This window comes from Drosophila willistoni (genome assembly GCF_018902025.1).
Source record: "Drosophila willistoni isolate 14030-0811.24 chromosome 2L unlocalized genomic scaffold, UCI_dwil_1.1 Seg196, whole genome shotgun sequence".
Classification (NCBI taxonomy): Eukaryota; Metazoa; Arthropoda; class Insecta; order Diptera; family Drosophilidae; genus Drosophila; species Drosophila willistoni.
Window position 1 is genome coordinate 4666472 of NW_025814048.1, and position 16985 is coordinate 4683456.

General features: G+C 34.7%; 2 protein-coding genes and 3 non-coding genes across 5 annotated transcripts; 2 read left to right on the top strand and 3 right to left on the bottom strand.

Moving 5' to 3' along the window:
* Window positions 1-3784: 3784 nt before the first annotated feature.
* On the bottom strand, window positions 3785-3856 carry Trnat-ugu. The gene has a single exon. It is a non-coding gene; the product is annotated as a tRNA-Thr (tRNA).
* Window positions 3857-9809: 5953 nt separating this feature from the next.
* Trnat-ugu lies at window positions 9810-9881 on the top strand. The gene has a single exon. It is a non-coding gene; the product is annotated as a tRNA-Thr (tRNA).
* A 1066-nt stretch (window positions 9882-10947) lies between these two features.
* Window positions 10948-11019, bottom strand: Trnat-ugu. Its single transcript has one exon. It is a non-coding gene; the product is annotated as a tRNA-Thr (tRNA).
* Window positions 11020-11348: 329 nt separating this feature from the next.
* Window positions 11349-14779, top strand: LOC6640645 (SET and MYND domain-containing protein 4). The gene is made up of 5 exons (XM_002063361.2): window positions 11349-11737; window positions 11794-11925; window positions 11984-12331; window positions 13524-13766; window positions 13813-14779. The coding sequence occupies exons 1-5, from the start codon at window positions 11349-11351 to the stop codon at window positions 14684-14686; spliced, it is 1986 nt and encodes a 661-aa protein (XP_002063397.1). The 3' UTR covers window positions 14687-14779.
* LOC26530127 (salivary glue protein Sgs-3) lies at window positions 14683-16883 on the bottom strand. The gene is made up of 2 exons (XM_047010140.1): window positions 16306-16883; window positions 14683-14864 (listed from the first exon to the last, which is right to left on the bottom strand). The coding sequence occupies exons 1-2, from the start codon at window positions 16790-16792 to the stop codon at window positions 14740-14742; spliced, it is 612 nt and encodes a 203-aa protein (XP_046866096.1). The 5' UTR covers window positions 16793-16883; the 3' UTR covers window positions 14683-14739.
* Between the last annotated feature and the right edge of the window lie 102 nt (window positions 16884-16985).

The window sequence follows — 16985 nt, forward strand, 5'->3', positions numbered from 1 at the left end:
CTCCTTCGAAGAAAAGGCTTGTTTTTCGCGATATTTACAGACCATTTCTGCTAAAATTACTAAAAATTGAATTCATGTATATCATTCATACAAACTAACTAGCTTATATTATTACTTATAGAGCTCTTATTGTATTGTACTTTACTTGTGTTTTACTTTATACTAAATTATAATTATAATAAGTGTAATAATTTTATAAGTTGACGACCAAATTTCCCAAAACTATAAACTAGGAAAACAACCTACATAATTGCTTTCTAAAGATAAACCAATTGACTCTTTCCATCGAATCTTGTTCATAGATTTCTTAAAAGAATTACCCGATCAAAGAAGTTTTAGAGCCATTGTGTTCATCTAAAATATATGTACAAATATAATCTATGTATAATCTTTGTATGGAGATATAGTCCTAGCTGAAGTAAAAACGTTTCAGTATACTTTAAAGTGTATGGCTAACAATCTTAGCCTCATATTGTTCTTTTATATCACAATTGTCAAAACTTATTTCATTCTGTGGCATTACTAACACCTAAGCAAAGTCTATGTACTCTCCCATAAAAAGGGTATAAAAAGGGGTAAGCATTTTTAGTAGAGTACCAGGAGCCTGCCAGACACGCGTTTCGCCCTCGCTCTCACCCTAATTGCGTTCCCTTTTTTTTGGTTTTTGTTGTTTTTTGTTTTGTGAAGTGGCCCAGCTTTAACTTTCGAACATTAAATCATTTCGATTAGCTAATGCCCAGTGTGTGTCTGTATGTATGTGTGTGTCTATGTCCATATAAATATAAATCAAAATGAATTCAAAATTTTTCGGCCTTATTGTGCGGGTTCATTAAAAATTTATAGAAATATTTAGTGAAATGTCCATAGACCGTTAGACTCTATTACAAAATCAAAAACAAAAACAAAAAAAAAAGCAAAAACAAACAAAAATAGAAAAAGAAACAGTTAAAAAGAAATAATTTCCATAGACAAGTTTGTGGCTTGAGTCTTTCGTTTGGTTAGATAAGCATATTTTGAAGAACAATAGAAATTGGAAAGAAGAGTCTATGGGGAATTTCGATAGTTAGGTATTCGAGTATCTGTGTGTCTGTGTGTGTGTGTACATGTATGTGTGTGATACACGATCACTGTGATCTCAGACTGTCAAAACTAACCACAACAATTTTCCTAACTACACTTCCTCCTCCTCGACTGGATGGATGGATGGATGATAAATATATTCTCAAGGGGCACTTGTAGCTACTTTTTTTTTATGGCCACAAAGCAGTGTAAAACCAACAAAATGAAGAAAAGAAAAGGCCGCAAAAAGGGCAGGAAAAACTCAAATACACAATATATGTTTGTATGTATGTGTATATACTTTTTAATTTGGGTTTTCTTTTTCAACTATTTCCACAGAATTTCAAGGGTCAAAGGCCAAAAAGCAAACACATATGAAATTTCAAATATTCAAGACCCTTGAAATTGTTGAGAAACTGAGAGAGACAGACAGACAAAGATTGGGACATAGGGTCAGAAAAAATAAAGGGGCATCATCTAATTTATGCCAAAGTGTTGGAGAAGAAATGTAAGGGACGGCTATAAAATTGTATATACCAAAAAGAAGTAGCCACTGCCATGATCAATTAAACTAATTTATGCGGCATGCCACATAAAAGACTCGATTGCTACCTGAAAAATATATATATCCAACACAACGCGCCATTTCCGTCACTTGTTCCCTATTTACCTCCATTTCTCTCCCTCTCTCTATGTCTCTGTGTCTTCTCAGGTGTTTCTCAGGTGTTCGTGTCCATGGTATATAAACTGTGTCACTAATGCAATTTTGTAATTAACTAAAAGTGCAACGAGAGCGGAACTATGAACTTATATGTACATACATGAGTCTCATATATAGTTTATATTTTTTTTCTTTCCTTATTGAGGGCAGGTGTTAACCGAATTTCATGCAACACAGAATGGAGGCCACATTACATATATGTATATGTATTTCCTCCTTATGGAGGATCACTTGAGCAAATATGTGAAATATATGTAAGTCACTTGGCTGGTAATTGCCTGGTAATTGGTTATAGATAACGACGCTCAACTGAGTTTCTTAATTTAGGAGAAAGAAATTTCTACATGATTTACACTAAACTCGTTTCGATTGGTCAACTTCAATATGAGTTGGGAAATTGTGTTGACTACACTAAGAAATATAACAACAAAAACACCCAAATGGCAGATAAAATGCATTTTTGACACCATAAATAATGTAAAATTGGTGTTGCATTAAGTAAATTTGATATAATGATTGTACTGATTAGAGATCTTAATTACTTTATTTAAAAGTAAAGAAAATATTTTGTCAAATTTCATATGTTGTATATTTGCACTTTAGAAAGACCAAAAACCTTTATAATATTATTGCTTTCAAAAAATGACCTTTTAAACCTTTATCTCAATCTATTCTTTATAGAAAGTACTGAAAATTCGGGATGAAAAATTGGTGGACAAAATATTCGAAATATTAACACTTGTAGGAGCAAAGTTATAGGACCTTGTCAGGTGGACTTGAATTTTTTAAGATTTAGTTTATTTTTTATACCCTTGCAAAAAGGGTATATTAATTTTGGTCAAAAGTGTGCAACGCATAGAAGGAAGCATCTCCGACCATATAAAGTATATATATTCTTGATCAGCACGACGAGTCGAGTTCAAATAGCCATGTCCGTCCGTTTGTCCGTCCGTCCGTCCGTCTGGATCAACGCAAACTCCTCCTAGACCGTTAAAGCTACAGAGCTGAAATTTTGCATGTAGGCTTGTATATACTGCAGGCGTTGTATATCTCGTATTCAGCCGGATCGGATCACTATATCATATAGCTCCCATACAAATGGCAAAGTCACGAACAGTGACTTTTCTTAATAACTTCGTTATTTTCTGAGCTATTGTCGTGAAATTTAATATTGGTGAGTTAATTTCACATATAAACGACTACGCCAAATTTTATCAAGATCGGGTGACTATATCATATAGCTCCCATAGGAACGATCTTTCGAAAACAGTGACTTTTGTCAATAACTTCGTTACTTTTGCCGCGATTGCTTTCAAATTAAACATTTGTTAGTTTAATATATCTGTTAATGACTGTGCCAAATTTGATAAGGATCGGGTAACTATATCATATAGCTCCCATAGGAACAATCGGTGGAAAACAGTGACTTTGATCAATATCTTCGTTATTTCCTATGTAGGCCGTTCTTTCGGAAACATTAGCCTTTTTAGCTTAAACGTTTTTCCACTTTGATGGCTATAGGTAAGGAAAAAGTTACCAAAAAAATTGCAAGGTTATACAAACTTTGACGCGGTCGAAGTTAGCCCCGGCCCTCTGGTTTATTTTTTTATTTGGTATTAAAAAAAAAGGGGTTATACAGAAAACTATAATTTTGTGAGTGTACGAATATTTTTTTGGCTCACTGTATATGCTTTAAAGGGTTCAAAATCTAAGTTGATCTCTGCCTATTGTGTGTGGTGTTTTTTATTTTCACAAAATGTTTAGAAATGGTATTCATTTGACTTAAAATGAGTAATACATACTTTTGCCCTAAACTTCAGTCCATAACTTTGGCTTATAATTTTCGGTCAAAATATTCAATCGAATTCTTATCCTTCCATGGCCGAAATCCTGCAAAATAAATATTAGTTCCATGTTTAAGCACTCGAAACTGTAAGAACTTCTTCCAAATGAAATTTGCAAAAAATTTTGGTTGACCTTTGGAATCTCTTCCCGTCTGCCTTTTGCCTCCTGTGAGGATTGAACTCACGACCCCTGGTTTACAAGACCAGTGCTCTGCCACTGAGCTAAAGAGGCGGACAAATTTAGCGCGCCACAGAAGTCAATTTCAACGACAATTGAGTTAGTTTTTTTCCACCATCAACCTGCTGCCCTCTCCCCTGTACAAATTTTTAGTTTATATCTCAAGTTGAAGATAGAACAACGACAAAAGACATGGCAAACATATGTTGACACAGTTGTTGCTGCTGTCTGATAACTGTTTTTAAATGAAATGGTTTCACGAGATAGAGATAGCAAGAAAGAAAGAGCGAGAGAGGGAGGTGGCGGCAAGGTCGGAGAAGGCAGACGGAAGACACCGATCCGACCGGATATTAATTTTATGAAATGAATTACACACATACACCTAAAAGTGTAAGGCGGTGGGGGATGGGGAAAGACTCATTGTCAGGCAATCAACATTAGGGCATTGGCCCATGACAATTAGGGCCAGGTCAGGCTTGTCTCTACCTGATTGTAAGTGAAACCACGATACATATATAGATATAGACAGACGCACACACAAGATGGAGCCATTAGGCTTTTCACTCATCCCATCTCAAGTTTGTAAAACGACATGCTCGATGAACAATATATATATATATCCATATAAATATTTTCCTCACATCATCATCATTATGATGATGGGCATTTTTTTTTGATTACCCCCAACCAACGCAGGTTTCTTCGATCTTTTGAAAAGTTTTCAGTTTCGGTTTCGGTTTCAGTTTCAGTTCAGCAAAGCGTTGAAAATGGTTCAACGATCTTTGCGCTTCAACGAATTGCTTTTTGGCATATTGTTGGCCTGTGTCTTTAGGGCCAATAATCAATCGATTAGACCCATGAGCCATATGTGCTGGAAGCAGCAGGAAGACAACGTCCTCATCCTGATCCTGATCCCATGCCAGACGCGTGCTGAGTCTATTAACAGCTGCCGGCCATGTGTTAATCGTAGTCGAGAAGGAATTAGGGGGTGAGACACAGACACAGAGAGAGAGAGGGAGAATGAGAGAAAATAAATTAAATTTCGACACCTAATAAATCGCCTTAGAGAGCACAACGTAATACGAAAACCACAAAAATCAAAATCTTTATTAGCTGCTTAATGCCTATTTATTTTTTCTTTTTTTTTACTAATTTTTTTTCTCTCCCAAAACTGTCAACCAAAAATTTGGGTAAAAAATTGCTTGATTTGGTGGAAAATTGCAAGCGACAGCAGAGAGAGAGAGAGAAAGAGGAAAAAACAAAGAAAATTGAACCCCTCTATAGGGTTAGGGTTTGGGTTTTTTTCTTTTTTTGCATAGACAGCGATTCGTCACTGCTTGTCTGTCATGTTCAGCTCATCCCTCATCAATCTCAGGTTGTAACTGTGTTACAACAACTAAACAGAAGAAGAAAAAACGACACGAAAAAAAAGGGGCAAAGGATGCACATTGTAACAGCTCGTGGCTATCCCGATCCTCGATAGCAGCTGCCAAACGATTTGCCACTTCGAAATCCACCCCCCTGAAAAATGATTTTTCGTTTTGTTGGTTTTCATTTAGCTTTTGTTTTCCACTTGAACACAAGCACTTTCCTTTCATATATATAAGTACATATATAGATGAGGCCTTTTGTATAATTCGTTTGTTTTCATTTTGCTTTTTTCGGTTTTGTTTTTTTTTTTTTTTGTGTTAACTCACTTAATTAATTTCGAGTTGAAGTAACTTCACGCAACTGCCTCATGAAATGAAAATCAAATTAAATTATTGCTTTTGTTAGTTATTGTAGTCTTTGACCTCACCGTGAGGGGGTAAAACCTCTTCTCTTCTGCTTCTCCTCCTCTCTAGTCACATCAAAGAGAGACGAAAAGCGAGCTCATGTGGTGAAAAAAAAGGGAAAGAACGGAAATGTAAAAAGAATTGTACAAATTATTGTGAATTGATTCACAATTGGAAATCTTTTTGAATCAAAAAATTGTTCGCTTGCTTAACGAGTTAAATTATTATTTTCTTCGTCATGCTGGGAATAGGAAAATTTGTTTGAACTGGGAAATTTGTAATGGGAAAAAGAAGGGATTAACAAGAGTTGACAATCGAATCCTTTTTCTTCGCTGGGAAAAAACTTCTCAGAACAGTCTTGGAAATTTTCGTGAATTTCAGCTTTATCCTATAATCCACATACAAACATACATTAACTTTGAAGGTATTAAATACCCATAAAGAAACTAAATTATTTAAATTTAATGTGGCATATATGACTGCTTTTTTAGGACTAACATCATTCAAATCAATCTACGGGAAGGACTATTAGAAATATTCTTTATTCTGATTGACCAAGAACAGACCATATTTAACTTTTCACTTTATGATAAGGGACTATTAGATGGCGATTCCTTGTAGAATTGGGCGGCAGCAGGGCTACTTCGTTTCATTCTATTCCCATGACTTAACACCCAAATATTTTTATTTATTTCGTTTTCTAAGTAACTAAAAATTGTTCTTGTTATGTTTGTTGTATTCGAATTACTTTGGTACACAGTTTTCCCATTTTTGAAGTGACATTGATATCAGTTATTATGTGTTTTCGGGTTTGATTCTTCTCTTTAATAATGTGTAATATAATCGAAATTTCTGCGTCAAATAAAAAACTCCCGTTTGTAAATGTAGTTAATATGCAGTAAAACAAACCAAAGGGCCTAACTTCGACCGCGCCGAAGTATACCCTTGCAATCTTTACTTACCCATGTCTATCAAAGTGGAAAAGGTTTTCTATAAGAAGAAAAAAATAACAAATTTATCGATCACTGTTTACCACCGATTGTTCTTACATACTTGAGCTATATGATATAGTCACCCGATATTGATCAAGTATGGCACACTTGTTTATATGTATAAATTTCACGACAATAGCTCAGAAAGTAACGAAGTTATTGAGAAAAGTCATTTTTATGGGAGCTTAATGAATCCAAGGTATATAAACTGTGCAGCTCTATAGCTCTATAGCTCTATACTGCTGGCATCGTACATCCTGGAATCGGATATAGCTCTCATTAAAAAGATCGGTTGAAAAGAACGACTTTTCTCAATAAATCGTTAATAACTCGTTAATTTTCACCATATTAGCATAAAGGCTGCTCCTCAGTCTTAGTATAAGTTCACCTTAATATCCTCGTCCTTTTTGCCAAATATAAAGGGAAATAGATTTTTTGCTTTACAAAAGACTGCAATCTGACTGTGGACAATCGGCAAAACAATCTGATCTATTGCGACATATAAAAAGTGACAATACTAAAAATTATAACAATTACACAATTACAAGATCATTATCACTTCTAGAATATTGTATACACCAAACAAAAGTTGAGTAAGACCTAAGTATATCGATTTTTCAACATAATACTTTCACTTAAAGAGATGAAGACAATATCACAACTTAACAATTTGAATTTCCATATCTCACTGAACTGAAAATCAAAATTAAACTTCACCATAAAGAATATAGACATAATAAAGTCTGTTGATTGTTTATTATTTATTTATATTTGATATGTCCATAGAACTTGATATATCTCAAATAAAATTTAGTCTTTGTTTTCGATACTACACCGGAAGAATATAAACAAAAACCAGACTAAACAAATCTACAAAATGTCAAGGCTTTAATATCATAATAAAAACACAGACATGATATGCATAATGCAACAAATTTTAATACCCATTAATCAATCGTATTTAATATTAAACATAACTCATAAATCAAAGTAATTCAAAAAATTGTCAAATAATAGTATAGAAAATTATGTCATTTTAAAAAATTATAAAAAATATTTAAAACTAATATTATAAACAGTATTTTAGCAAAAAAAAATTGGCAGACACTTGATTTTATATTTGTAGGATTTCATTTTAGTGGCAAAGGATTATTCCCTAAATATTTCCACAAAGTATTAAAAATTTTTAAGCCCCAAAATGAGCCATTTTAGAGTCTTATCCACTTACAATCTGTGAGATTACAAGTTTTCAAAATTAATTCATTGAATTGGATTGGGCCAAAAAGACTCTCACATTTATCTTCCAATGAACAAGTTTTTTGTACTCATTTGCTTAATCCATTTGCCAAAGATGTAAATTTAAGTGGTCAAAAACATTCAAATATCTATCCCATCCAATTGATTGATTTTATTATATGCCAATCAATGTGAGATTTAAGTTTCTGTCCAATGTCATCGGCTTTTGATTAGCTGATTATAAACAACTTGAAAATTAATAATACCAAAAATTAATTAAGTGGCACACTTTAAAAAGAAACATTTACATCTCTCAAGTAAACTGAAACTTAAAAAGCGATAAACTTGTTTCACACAGTCAACAACCACTTTTCTGATACAAATCGTTTAGTTTAAATTGAGATTTTGGCGAGACAACAAAAAACCTAAAAACGATCGGTTTATTTTTTTATTTTTTATGTCATTTTTAAATGTCAGCGAGACAAAAGGCGCCACCCACTAAATGACATTTTGTTGGCTTTATGAGTTTGTTTAGCGCAATTTTGGCGGTAATTCTTTGCAGTTGAATGAATTAAGTGCAATTCCAATTAAGTTTAAGAAAAAAACCTAAAAAAAAAAAAAACAAACTCTGCAACAGGCAAAACAGAATACCGGAAGTGCAACGATTGCAGTTTGTTTGTTTGTTGGTTGTTGTGTTTTTTTCTTTTCAATAGTTTGTTTTTTTTTGTGTGCAAAATGCAACGGAAACTAAATAAATTGTAATTAACCGTCGACTCTTGAGTGCACATGGCTTGGGCACTGATTGGGAGTGGTTGCTTCTAGCTGGGTAGGTAGTTTAGGTCGATTTCGATCTCGAGCCCTGTAATCATTTATTCCACATGAAGAATTTGCATAACTATGCTAAAAACTGAGGGGTCAGAGTTAGGTTTGCAACTGGTCATAAATGAACCTGAACCAGAAACGAATGACATAGAGCAGATTCGAAATGCATTCGCCAAAAGAGAATCGGTTAGTACAATGCTTGACAATTAGGGGATGATCGGGATAAGGAAGGATGCTGCTGAAATTGCTGGGGATTCTAGGTTTCTCTCTCCCTCTCCCTCTCTCTCTTTCTCTCTCGATGATGAGAGGAAAAGTGATAAATATTTTGCGCTTGGTTGACAGCTCATAAACATTGACATCTCGGCAAGTCAATGACATTCACAATGAGAATGACAATGTTCAATCAGGTACAGGAGCAGTGATTAGTTTTAAGGTTGTGCATCCTTTTTACTATAGTCAAACTGTACTACAAGTGGAAAGTGTGATGGCAGCTGTCGGCTTTAGTTGTAAGAGCTCTGATGATTACAACAATCAAGCAAATCCAACCCCATTCCAAATGTTGAGATTAATGATGATGATGATGATGACGATGTCCAGTTTATGCGACTGGGGGTTGTTGCTGCTGGGCTAAAGTCAATATATGCAACGGATTTCAACAACTTACAACTTTCAAAAATTACCATACTCTCTTCTCTGCCCCCTTGAGCTGAGGTTTTCTCGGGTTATCGGGTTTTGGGTTTCGGTTTCGCTTTTCCACACAGCCTTTGTTTATAATGCATTTTCACGGCGGGACACCCCGATAAAATGAGAGAACTATAAAGGAATAAAGTGGGCGTTGTAATGTTGACACTGTAATTTACGCATTGCACCTTTTTTGGTTCCTCCTCTCTCTCTCGAGATTTTCCCTTCATGGATTTGTTTCAAGAATATTTGCATAACACTGTGAATACCGAAAGGGCTGTGTCATTTGGGTTAAAAACGTAATTTGATATGCTGGAGGTACAGTTGATATTTATTTTCGTACAAATTTACGCTTTAACATACACAATTGGTCATGGGAGGTAAGAAGGTAGGCAAAGTATTGAACCAACCCTCGATAAGTGAGCGGCGGGGTGTCAATTGCCAAAGCTCCAACAGATGGCAGCACCTTCAAATTGTGCTTTAGGCAACAGCGTAGCTCAAGCCTCTTTAGCTCAGTGGCAGAGCACTGGTCTTGTAAACCAGGGGTCGTGAGTTCAATCCTCACAGGAGGCAAACTCAAATTCTTAAATGATAATTTTTTCTTTTTTTTAGTTCTTTTTTTAAGCGTAAAAATATTTTTTTGCTTATAGTTTGTACTCAAATACTCATTTTTAATTCTGATCTTGAATCTAGTAAACCTATAAAATTATTTATTATTTTAATAAAATCTGGTGGCTAGAATTATGTTACCAATATATGAATGTCATATAAACGTTTTTTAAATACCGAACTTTTGGAGAATGTTGTCAAAAATAACAAAAAACTTACAATTGAAACTTATAATAATCAATAGATAACTTTTATACCATATATATATCTAAAATACAAGATAAATATATATTTTTCATGTTATTTTGCTAGTAAAAACATTAACATTTTATTTTTTTAAATGAAAATAAAATTGCCATATTCTTGTTTGCAAAAATTCCAAATTTAAAAGTATTTGGCTATATTTAATGCTAATTTTTAGATATTTGAACCCCCTGCACTACTTACAAAATGTAATTTGTAGTTATTCAGACGGACTACTTTTAGTTTGAAAATGTTTTAATTTATATAAATTATTTTTTCCTTTTTGTGTAATGTTGACGTGGATTAAAAAATCCCATCATTTTTTTATATTACATTAATTTGTTACACTTGATACACATTCTATCAAATACTTCATATAATTTATTTTTGAATTCCATAACTTTCTGCAACAAACAATAAATTATTTTTAATCATATTACTTTGAATAATAATTATTATAATTATAATTAGACATCGTTAAATTTTTACAAGTTTAGTTTAGTTTAATATTTCGTACGACTCTCACAATCAACATACTTTTTGCTAGGCCATAAAAATATCAAAACAACCATAAAAGCATTACCAACCAAGAATTTGTTATACCTCTAGACATCTAGTTTTTGGTTACTTGCTTAATAAAACTGTTTATTATGGGAAAAAGTAATAAAAACAAATATATCATTTGTGATAATACAAATGAATCCGAGATGTAAAATTTGTATTTTCATAATCACATAAAAATACAAAAAAGAAGATTTAGAAAAAAAGAAATTACTTTCGGTTTGTTTGCCTCCTGTGAGGATTGAACTCACGACCCCTGGTTTACAAGACCAGTGCTCTACCACTGAGCTAAAGAGGCGAATAGCCCCACTGTGCCATATAACTTGTTTCATTTTGAGGGTTAGTTTCGGCACTCAAATATCTCCCATCGATTGTAACTGCGATCTTTTATTTCAAGAGAAATTTCCCTCTGTCATTCTCATTCTCTTTCTCTACACACTCTCTCTCTCTCTCTTTGGTTCTAAAAATAAAAGAACTGAAAAGCTTTTTAGACATAGACCACACGTTGTAGATACTTTTTTTTGAAAATATTTTTTCCCATTTAGTCTGAATGCATTTTTCACTCGAAATAGTTTAAAAATTTTGAAATATTTTTGCTGCTAACTTGCATAATTTAATTGATTTAAAATGAAAACTCCACTTAGTCAAACGACTGGTTTCTTTGCCGAATACTATTTGAAATTAAAGGAGACAGCAGGATCGAGTTGTGAATCAGATATAACCAAGCTATCCAAATGCCAAAGTGATGACGAACGCGTGGCCTATGTGGATCAATTGGAATGGGTGCAGAAAGGTGATGCCGATTTGCAGGTTGCCCAAGAATTCCACAATAAAGATGAGAAACTGGCAGCTGAGATCAAGGAAAGAGCCACTGCAGCCTTTAAGGCCAAGAAATGGTTGGAAGCCATGCTCCTCTATACCAGGAACTATATTACCTTGCCCAGTGATAAGGTGCCCGAAGTACGGATAGCTCTGGCCAATCGTTCAGCAACTCTATATCATCTGCAGAAATATAAGTAGGTTTTCCATGGAGTTTTCATTTCAGTTAGTTAATGTTTGTTATTCGTTTTAGAGAGTGCCTATTGGATATTCAACGTTCAATTGATCTTGGCTATCCCAAGGATTTGATTTACAAACTCTATGAACGTCAGGCTCGTTGCCATATGGCTCTCAAGGACTATCCACACACCATTGAGTCTTTCAAGTGGGTACGCCTCTTCTCTCTTTAATTACCCCCTCGCTAAACCAATTTCATCTTTCAGGAAATGCATTACAGCCATGGATGATTCCACCTTAAGCTCTGATAAGCGAGCTAAACTCAATCTGGATGCCATGACCATGATTAAAATGCTGCAGCATGACCCACGCACAGCCAAACAGGATGCCAAGCAAAAGAAATTGGCAACTTCATCTGCATCTTCTACTGCTCTGCAGGAGGAAAAGGAATTCCTTAGTGATCTAGTGCGTATCGATCAAAACAAACAAGAAGGTCGCTTTGCTCGAGCAGCTGCCGATGTGAAAATTGGACAGGAATTACTTGTGGAGCGACCCTATGTGGCTGTCTTATTGGAGAAATATGCCAAGACCCATTGCGAGGCTTGTTTTATGCGGTAAGCTCTTAGCCAAGACACCAACCCCATATAGAGGGTTGTGGCATAAGATAGGAGTTTTTGGAAGAGGTAAAACTCCGTATGCGGTTGTGTATTTTTCTAAAAAATAGTTGATGTATCTTAGGCAATATAGGTACGAATTCTGAAACATTATCTGGCCTCTATTTTTCAGAATCTTCAATATTCTTAAACTTATCTTATATAGACTTTGGATATTGTAAAAATTACTGACGATGTTTAATAAGATTGACAAGTTATAACGATATTTAAAATTAATGCCGAATTGGCAAACGCTCGTGGCATAAATCCAGTGGGTTTCAGAAGCGACCAATTTGGAAATGTCTTTTTTATTAGTGTAAATTTTAAAAACATGATAATTTTTTATCTTTTTAAAAAATTGTTCTTCATCTCGAAAAAGCTACTGTTTTTTTATACTTCTTAAAGAAATTGAGTAAAATCTTTTCTCAGTGTTATTGTGTTTTTTCAAATAATTCAATTTTAAAACAATTTTTGTATATTAATTAAAAAATTTAATTTTTGCAGTAAATAGAGTAAATACGTAAAAAATATGTGAGACATTGTAGAAAATTGTTATTTTCTTATGAACCTTAAATATTTATTCTTTCTTCTTTAAAAGTATCAAAGCATTATCAGGCATTATTATCAGTGTGGAAATGGAGTACTCAAATAATTTATTTAAACCTTGTAGACCTTCTAGGAATTTTTTTCTTAAACACCATACAATTTACTTTACATGGCTTGAGCTCATTATAATTGACTGACTTTCGACCTTACCCTTTAGATAGACAATTTTTCAGACTCCGAAGCCAAATTAAGTCAAATTTTTAAGTGTATATGTATATCAAAAGTTACCAGGGGTTATATAGAGGATGGTACGATCAAAAAAATTAAGATGAAGGTATTTTGTCAGTATATGGAATAATCAAAATTGCACGACCTCTTTGAAGACTCACTAGTTAGTGATGTAAAGAAATGACAAAAGTGGACAGCTATTCAAAATATTGACATTCCGAATAAAGTCGAATTTTCCTGAATCCATTTATAATTTCAATTGAAAGCCGCGTTATAGCCCTCTTTTTATTTTACAAAGTTTTTACTAGAAACAAATAGCTCCTTCTCAATATCTGAGTTTTTGAAATAGCTAAATATAACTATTTCTCTCTTCTTTCAGCACTGTGGTTCCAGTGGCCTGTCCCCGTTGTGCCGATGTAGTCTATTGCTCTGAGAAATGCCAACAATTGGCAGCAAATAAATATCATAAATATGAATGTGGCATTTTGCCATCAATTTGGCGTTCGGGAGCATCGATCAACAATCATATTGCTCTGCGTATATTTGCCAGTAAACCATGGAGTTACTTTAAGGACTTGAAACCTTTGATCGATGTGGAATTGCCAGTGGAGAAATTAATAAGGTAAGTTGGAAATAAAATGTTAAAAAAGGCTAATCAGTTTTTTTAGTCTGCCCAAAGATGATTTTCGTCGCGTGGCCCAGTTGGAAAGGCATCAAACAGAGCGACAGCCCTCAAATTTCTTTCAGCACGTGCTGATGGCTCGCTTTTTGGCCAAGTGTCTCAGGGCGTCCAATTATTTGGGCAGCGAAGAACCTCAGAAGGAAGATGTCCAGGCTCTTACTTCACTTATTCTGCGCAGTCTACAGTTTATTCAATTCAATACCCACGAAGTGGCCGAACTACATAAATTCAGTTCGTCAAAGAGTGAGAAATCCATATTCATTGGCGGAGCCATTTATCCAACTTTGGCCCTCTTCAATCACTCGTGTGATCCGGGCGTAGTGCGTTATTTCCGTGGCTCCACCATACACATCAATAGTGTGCGTCCCATTGAGGCGGGATTGCCCATCAATGAGAACTATGGTCCCATTTATACGCAGGACAAGCGCGAGGAACGTCAATCGAGGCTAAAGGAGCTCTATTGGTTCGAATGCTGTTGCGATGCCTGTCTCGAGAATTGGCCACTCTTCGAGGATTTGCCACGGGATGTTATACGTTTCCGTTGCGAGGCTCCGAACAATTGTGCCGCAGTGATTGAAGTGCCACCAACTTGCAATGATTTTATGGTGAAATGTGTGACTTGCGGTGAGAATACAAATATCCTAAAGGGACTCAAGGTTATGCAGGACACGGAAATGATGACACGGACAGGCAAACGTCTATACGAGTCTGGTGACTACTCCAAGGCATTGTATAAGTTTATCGATCTATTGAGGATCATGTATGAAGTGTTAGCACCACCTTTCCCCGATTTCTGTGAAAGTCAACAGCATTTAAAGGATTGCTTCTTAAATTTGGGCAATGTCTACAATTTGGATTAATCACTGATTGATATTTATTTTTGTAACAATACATATATGTATGTTTATTGGATTTAAAAGTTACTTGGATAAGAATAAATGCTCGGCATCTGACACGCTCCATCGTAAAGTTTATAGCAACCATTTGGGCCATGGTAACAGCATCGATAGCAGCTTAATACGAGTCCATACGAATAACCTGAAAATGGCAACACAAAATTTAGATAAATGAATCAATTCTAACAAGAGTCACAGTTTCTCATATGCCAAACATCATTAATAACATATAAGAAAGGAGTTAATATATCCGATTAATGCAAATTTTTGCATTTGATCATTTCGTTTAAGTAATTCTAACCTGTTCATTACCCAAAATTCTCGAATCACAAGCAAAATGATTTTAATTTTGAATTCCTTGGACAAACATCTGCTTGATATTGCCTAACTTTTAGGATTACAAGACCCTTGAAATACCTTAAAATCAACAAAATGCACAAAAAAAAGGAAATTATTCTAAGCAAAATGTACAGCATGATTTAAGGGTATACTATATTATTACATTGAAGGTACTAACTAACCTAAGCTAATGTTCTAATTTGTTTAAATTTCCTTCAAAGTTTGCTTAATGACGCTTGATCTAAAAACTTCATTGGAATAGTTCCCATTTTACTTTTATTGATGGATGTTGGTATTATTTATGCCAACTTTCGGATTTTTTTTAACAGATACATTTAAACAAAATGCCCATATATTTGGAGGGACAATATCTTTATGGATAGACATACATAGTTACTCTTTGATAAAGTTGTAGATCTAGGAAATCTAATTGTAAGATAAACTACATAAGAAAAATTTTCAATGTGGCCCCATCAATCGTTTTTAGGGCCAATTCGTGGGTTCCTTTGACTTGACGCCGTTTTAGAACACTAAGCCTGAAACTATTTTTAATTAGTCATAGCATGCATATGGCCACCTCAATATGAGACGCACACAAAGTAAAATTAAATGTGTTTAAAAGCAATTTCTGTTTTTTGCTCTTCGCGGTCTAAATTGGGATCGCAATGTCAATTTGCCATCATACTCCAGTAGGCTTCTTTTAATCATTCTTTCTTCTTTAATTAATCGTAGGGTAATGCTTGGTGCTATCTTTATATACAAACTTTTAATAGGTGAAATAGACTCTCCTGATCACTGTATTTCTAACTATGCTTTGCCAGAACCTTTTCGAGTCCTATGCTTTGATTACAATCTTCTGTATCCCGTAATCGAAATCGCTTTCTTTTCTGAAAACATCTATTCTATCACATTTAGCTCCTAATTAGCTGTAGTTAATCATATATTAATTGTTTGTACGTTTCATTTGTATTTGTCTACGTGATCTTGCTGCGCCCCACGGTCGGTCGGGCGGGAGGAGGACAGCTCTCTGCGTGGGCTTGCGCGAAACAGGCTATGTCCTGGTGTCGTCTGGGCCACTTCAACGTACTTCGCATTAAACGCGTCAACGTCCATATGATTACAGCTTTTGCTACTGTTAGAATTGTTTCCAATATAAGTTTCAAATAGTTTACCCAGCTAAAGTAACATCCCTTTTTATGACATTTATGACTCATACTAATTGGTATTTATATTCATTTAATTACCTCCACATCTGTGTTTTCGATAAGCAAACTGTGCATATTCTTTCAAATAACAGGGTGTCCATGGATTCGGATTTTGGGGATAATAACTGGATGGAATCTCGTTTGATACTGGTGAAGCTACAGTTGAATCTTGTATTATAGTTGGCTGTTCTGTTGTTGTTGTTGTTGGCGATTTCCTAGTTGTTGTAGTTGTTGTGGTAGCTTCAGTTGTTGTTCTTATTGGCGATTTCCTAGTTGTTGTTGTGGTAGATTGAACTGTTGTTGTTTTTGTAGTTGGAGATTTGGTTGTTGTAGTTGTGGTAGCTTCAGTTGTTGTAGTGATAGCTCTAGTTGTTGTTCTTGTAGTCGGAGCTTCAGTTGTTGTTGTTGTCGTGGTTGTTGTTGAATTTATAGGAAAATCCTCAGGAAATTCTGGCCTAACATCCTGACCCATTTCCACCATTGTAAACATCAAAAACAAGCAAACAAATTTCACTATAATTTCCATTTTGCATGAAAGTTTATAGAGTTTTCGGTTTAGTTCAATTTTACACTCTGTTCTTCTCGGCTTGCTATTAAAAGTGCAACTAAATGGAATTCATCAGTTTGAGCTCCGTTCTGCGGGCGGGATTCAAGAGGTGCCCGGCTGCTGTTGCTGATAAGCAGCTTGAGCTGGGGAAAAACTCATTTTATTATATACA

What these genes read in the sequence shown, in the direction of transcription:
- LOC26530127 (XM_047010140.1), bottom strand. Translation starts at nt 16,792, where the DNA reads ATGGAAATTATAGTGAAATTTGTTTGCTTGTTTTTGATGTTTACAATG. An exon ending in TCGAAAACACAGATGTGGAG is followed by an intron (nt 14,865 to 16,305) that starts GTAATTAAATGA and finishes TGCCATTTTCAG; the next exon opens with GTTATTCGTATGGACTCGTA.
- LOC6640645 (XM_002063361.2), top strand. Translation starts at nt 11,349, where the DNA reads ATGAAAACTCCACTTAGTCAAACGACTGGTTTCTTTGCCGAATACTAT. An exon ending in CACACCATTGAGTCTTTCAA is followed by an intron (nt 11,926 to 11,983) that starts GTGGGTACGCCT and finishes TTCATCTTTCAG; the next exon opens with GAAATGCATTACAGCCATGG. An exon ending in CCAGTGGAGAAATTAATAAG is followed by an intron (nt 13,767 to 13,812) that starts GTAAGTTGGAAA and finishes CAGTTTTTTTAG; the next exon opens with TCTGCCCAAAGATGATTTTC.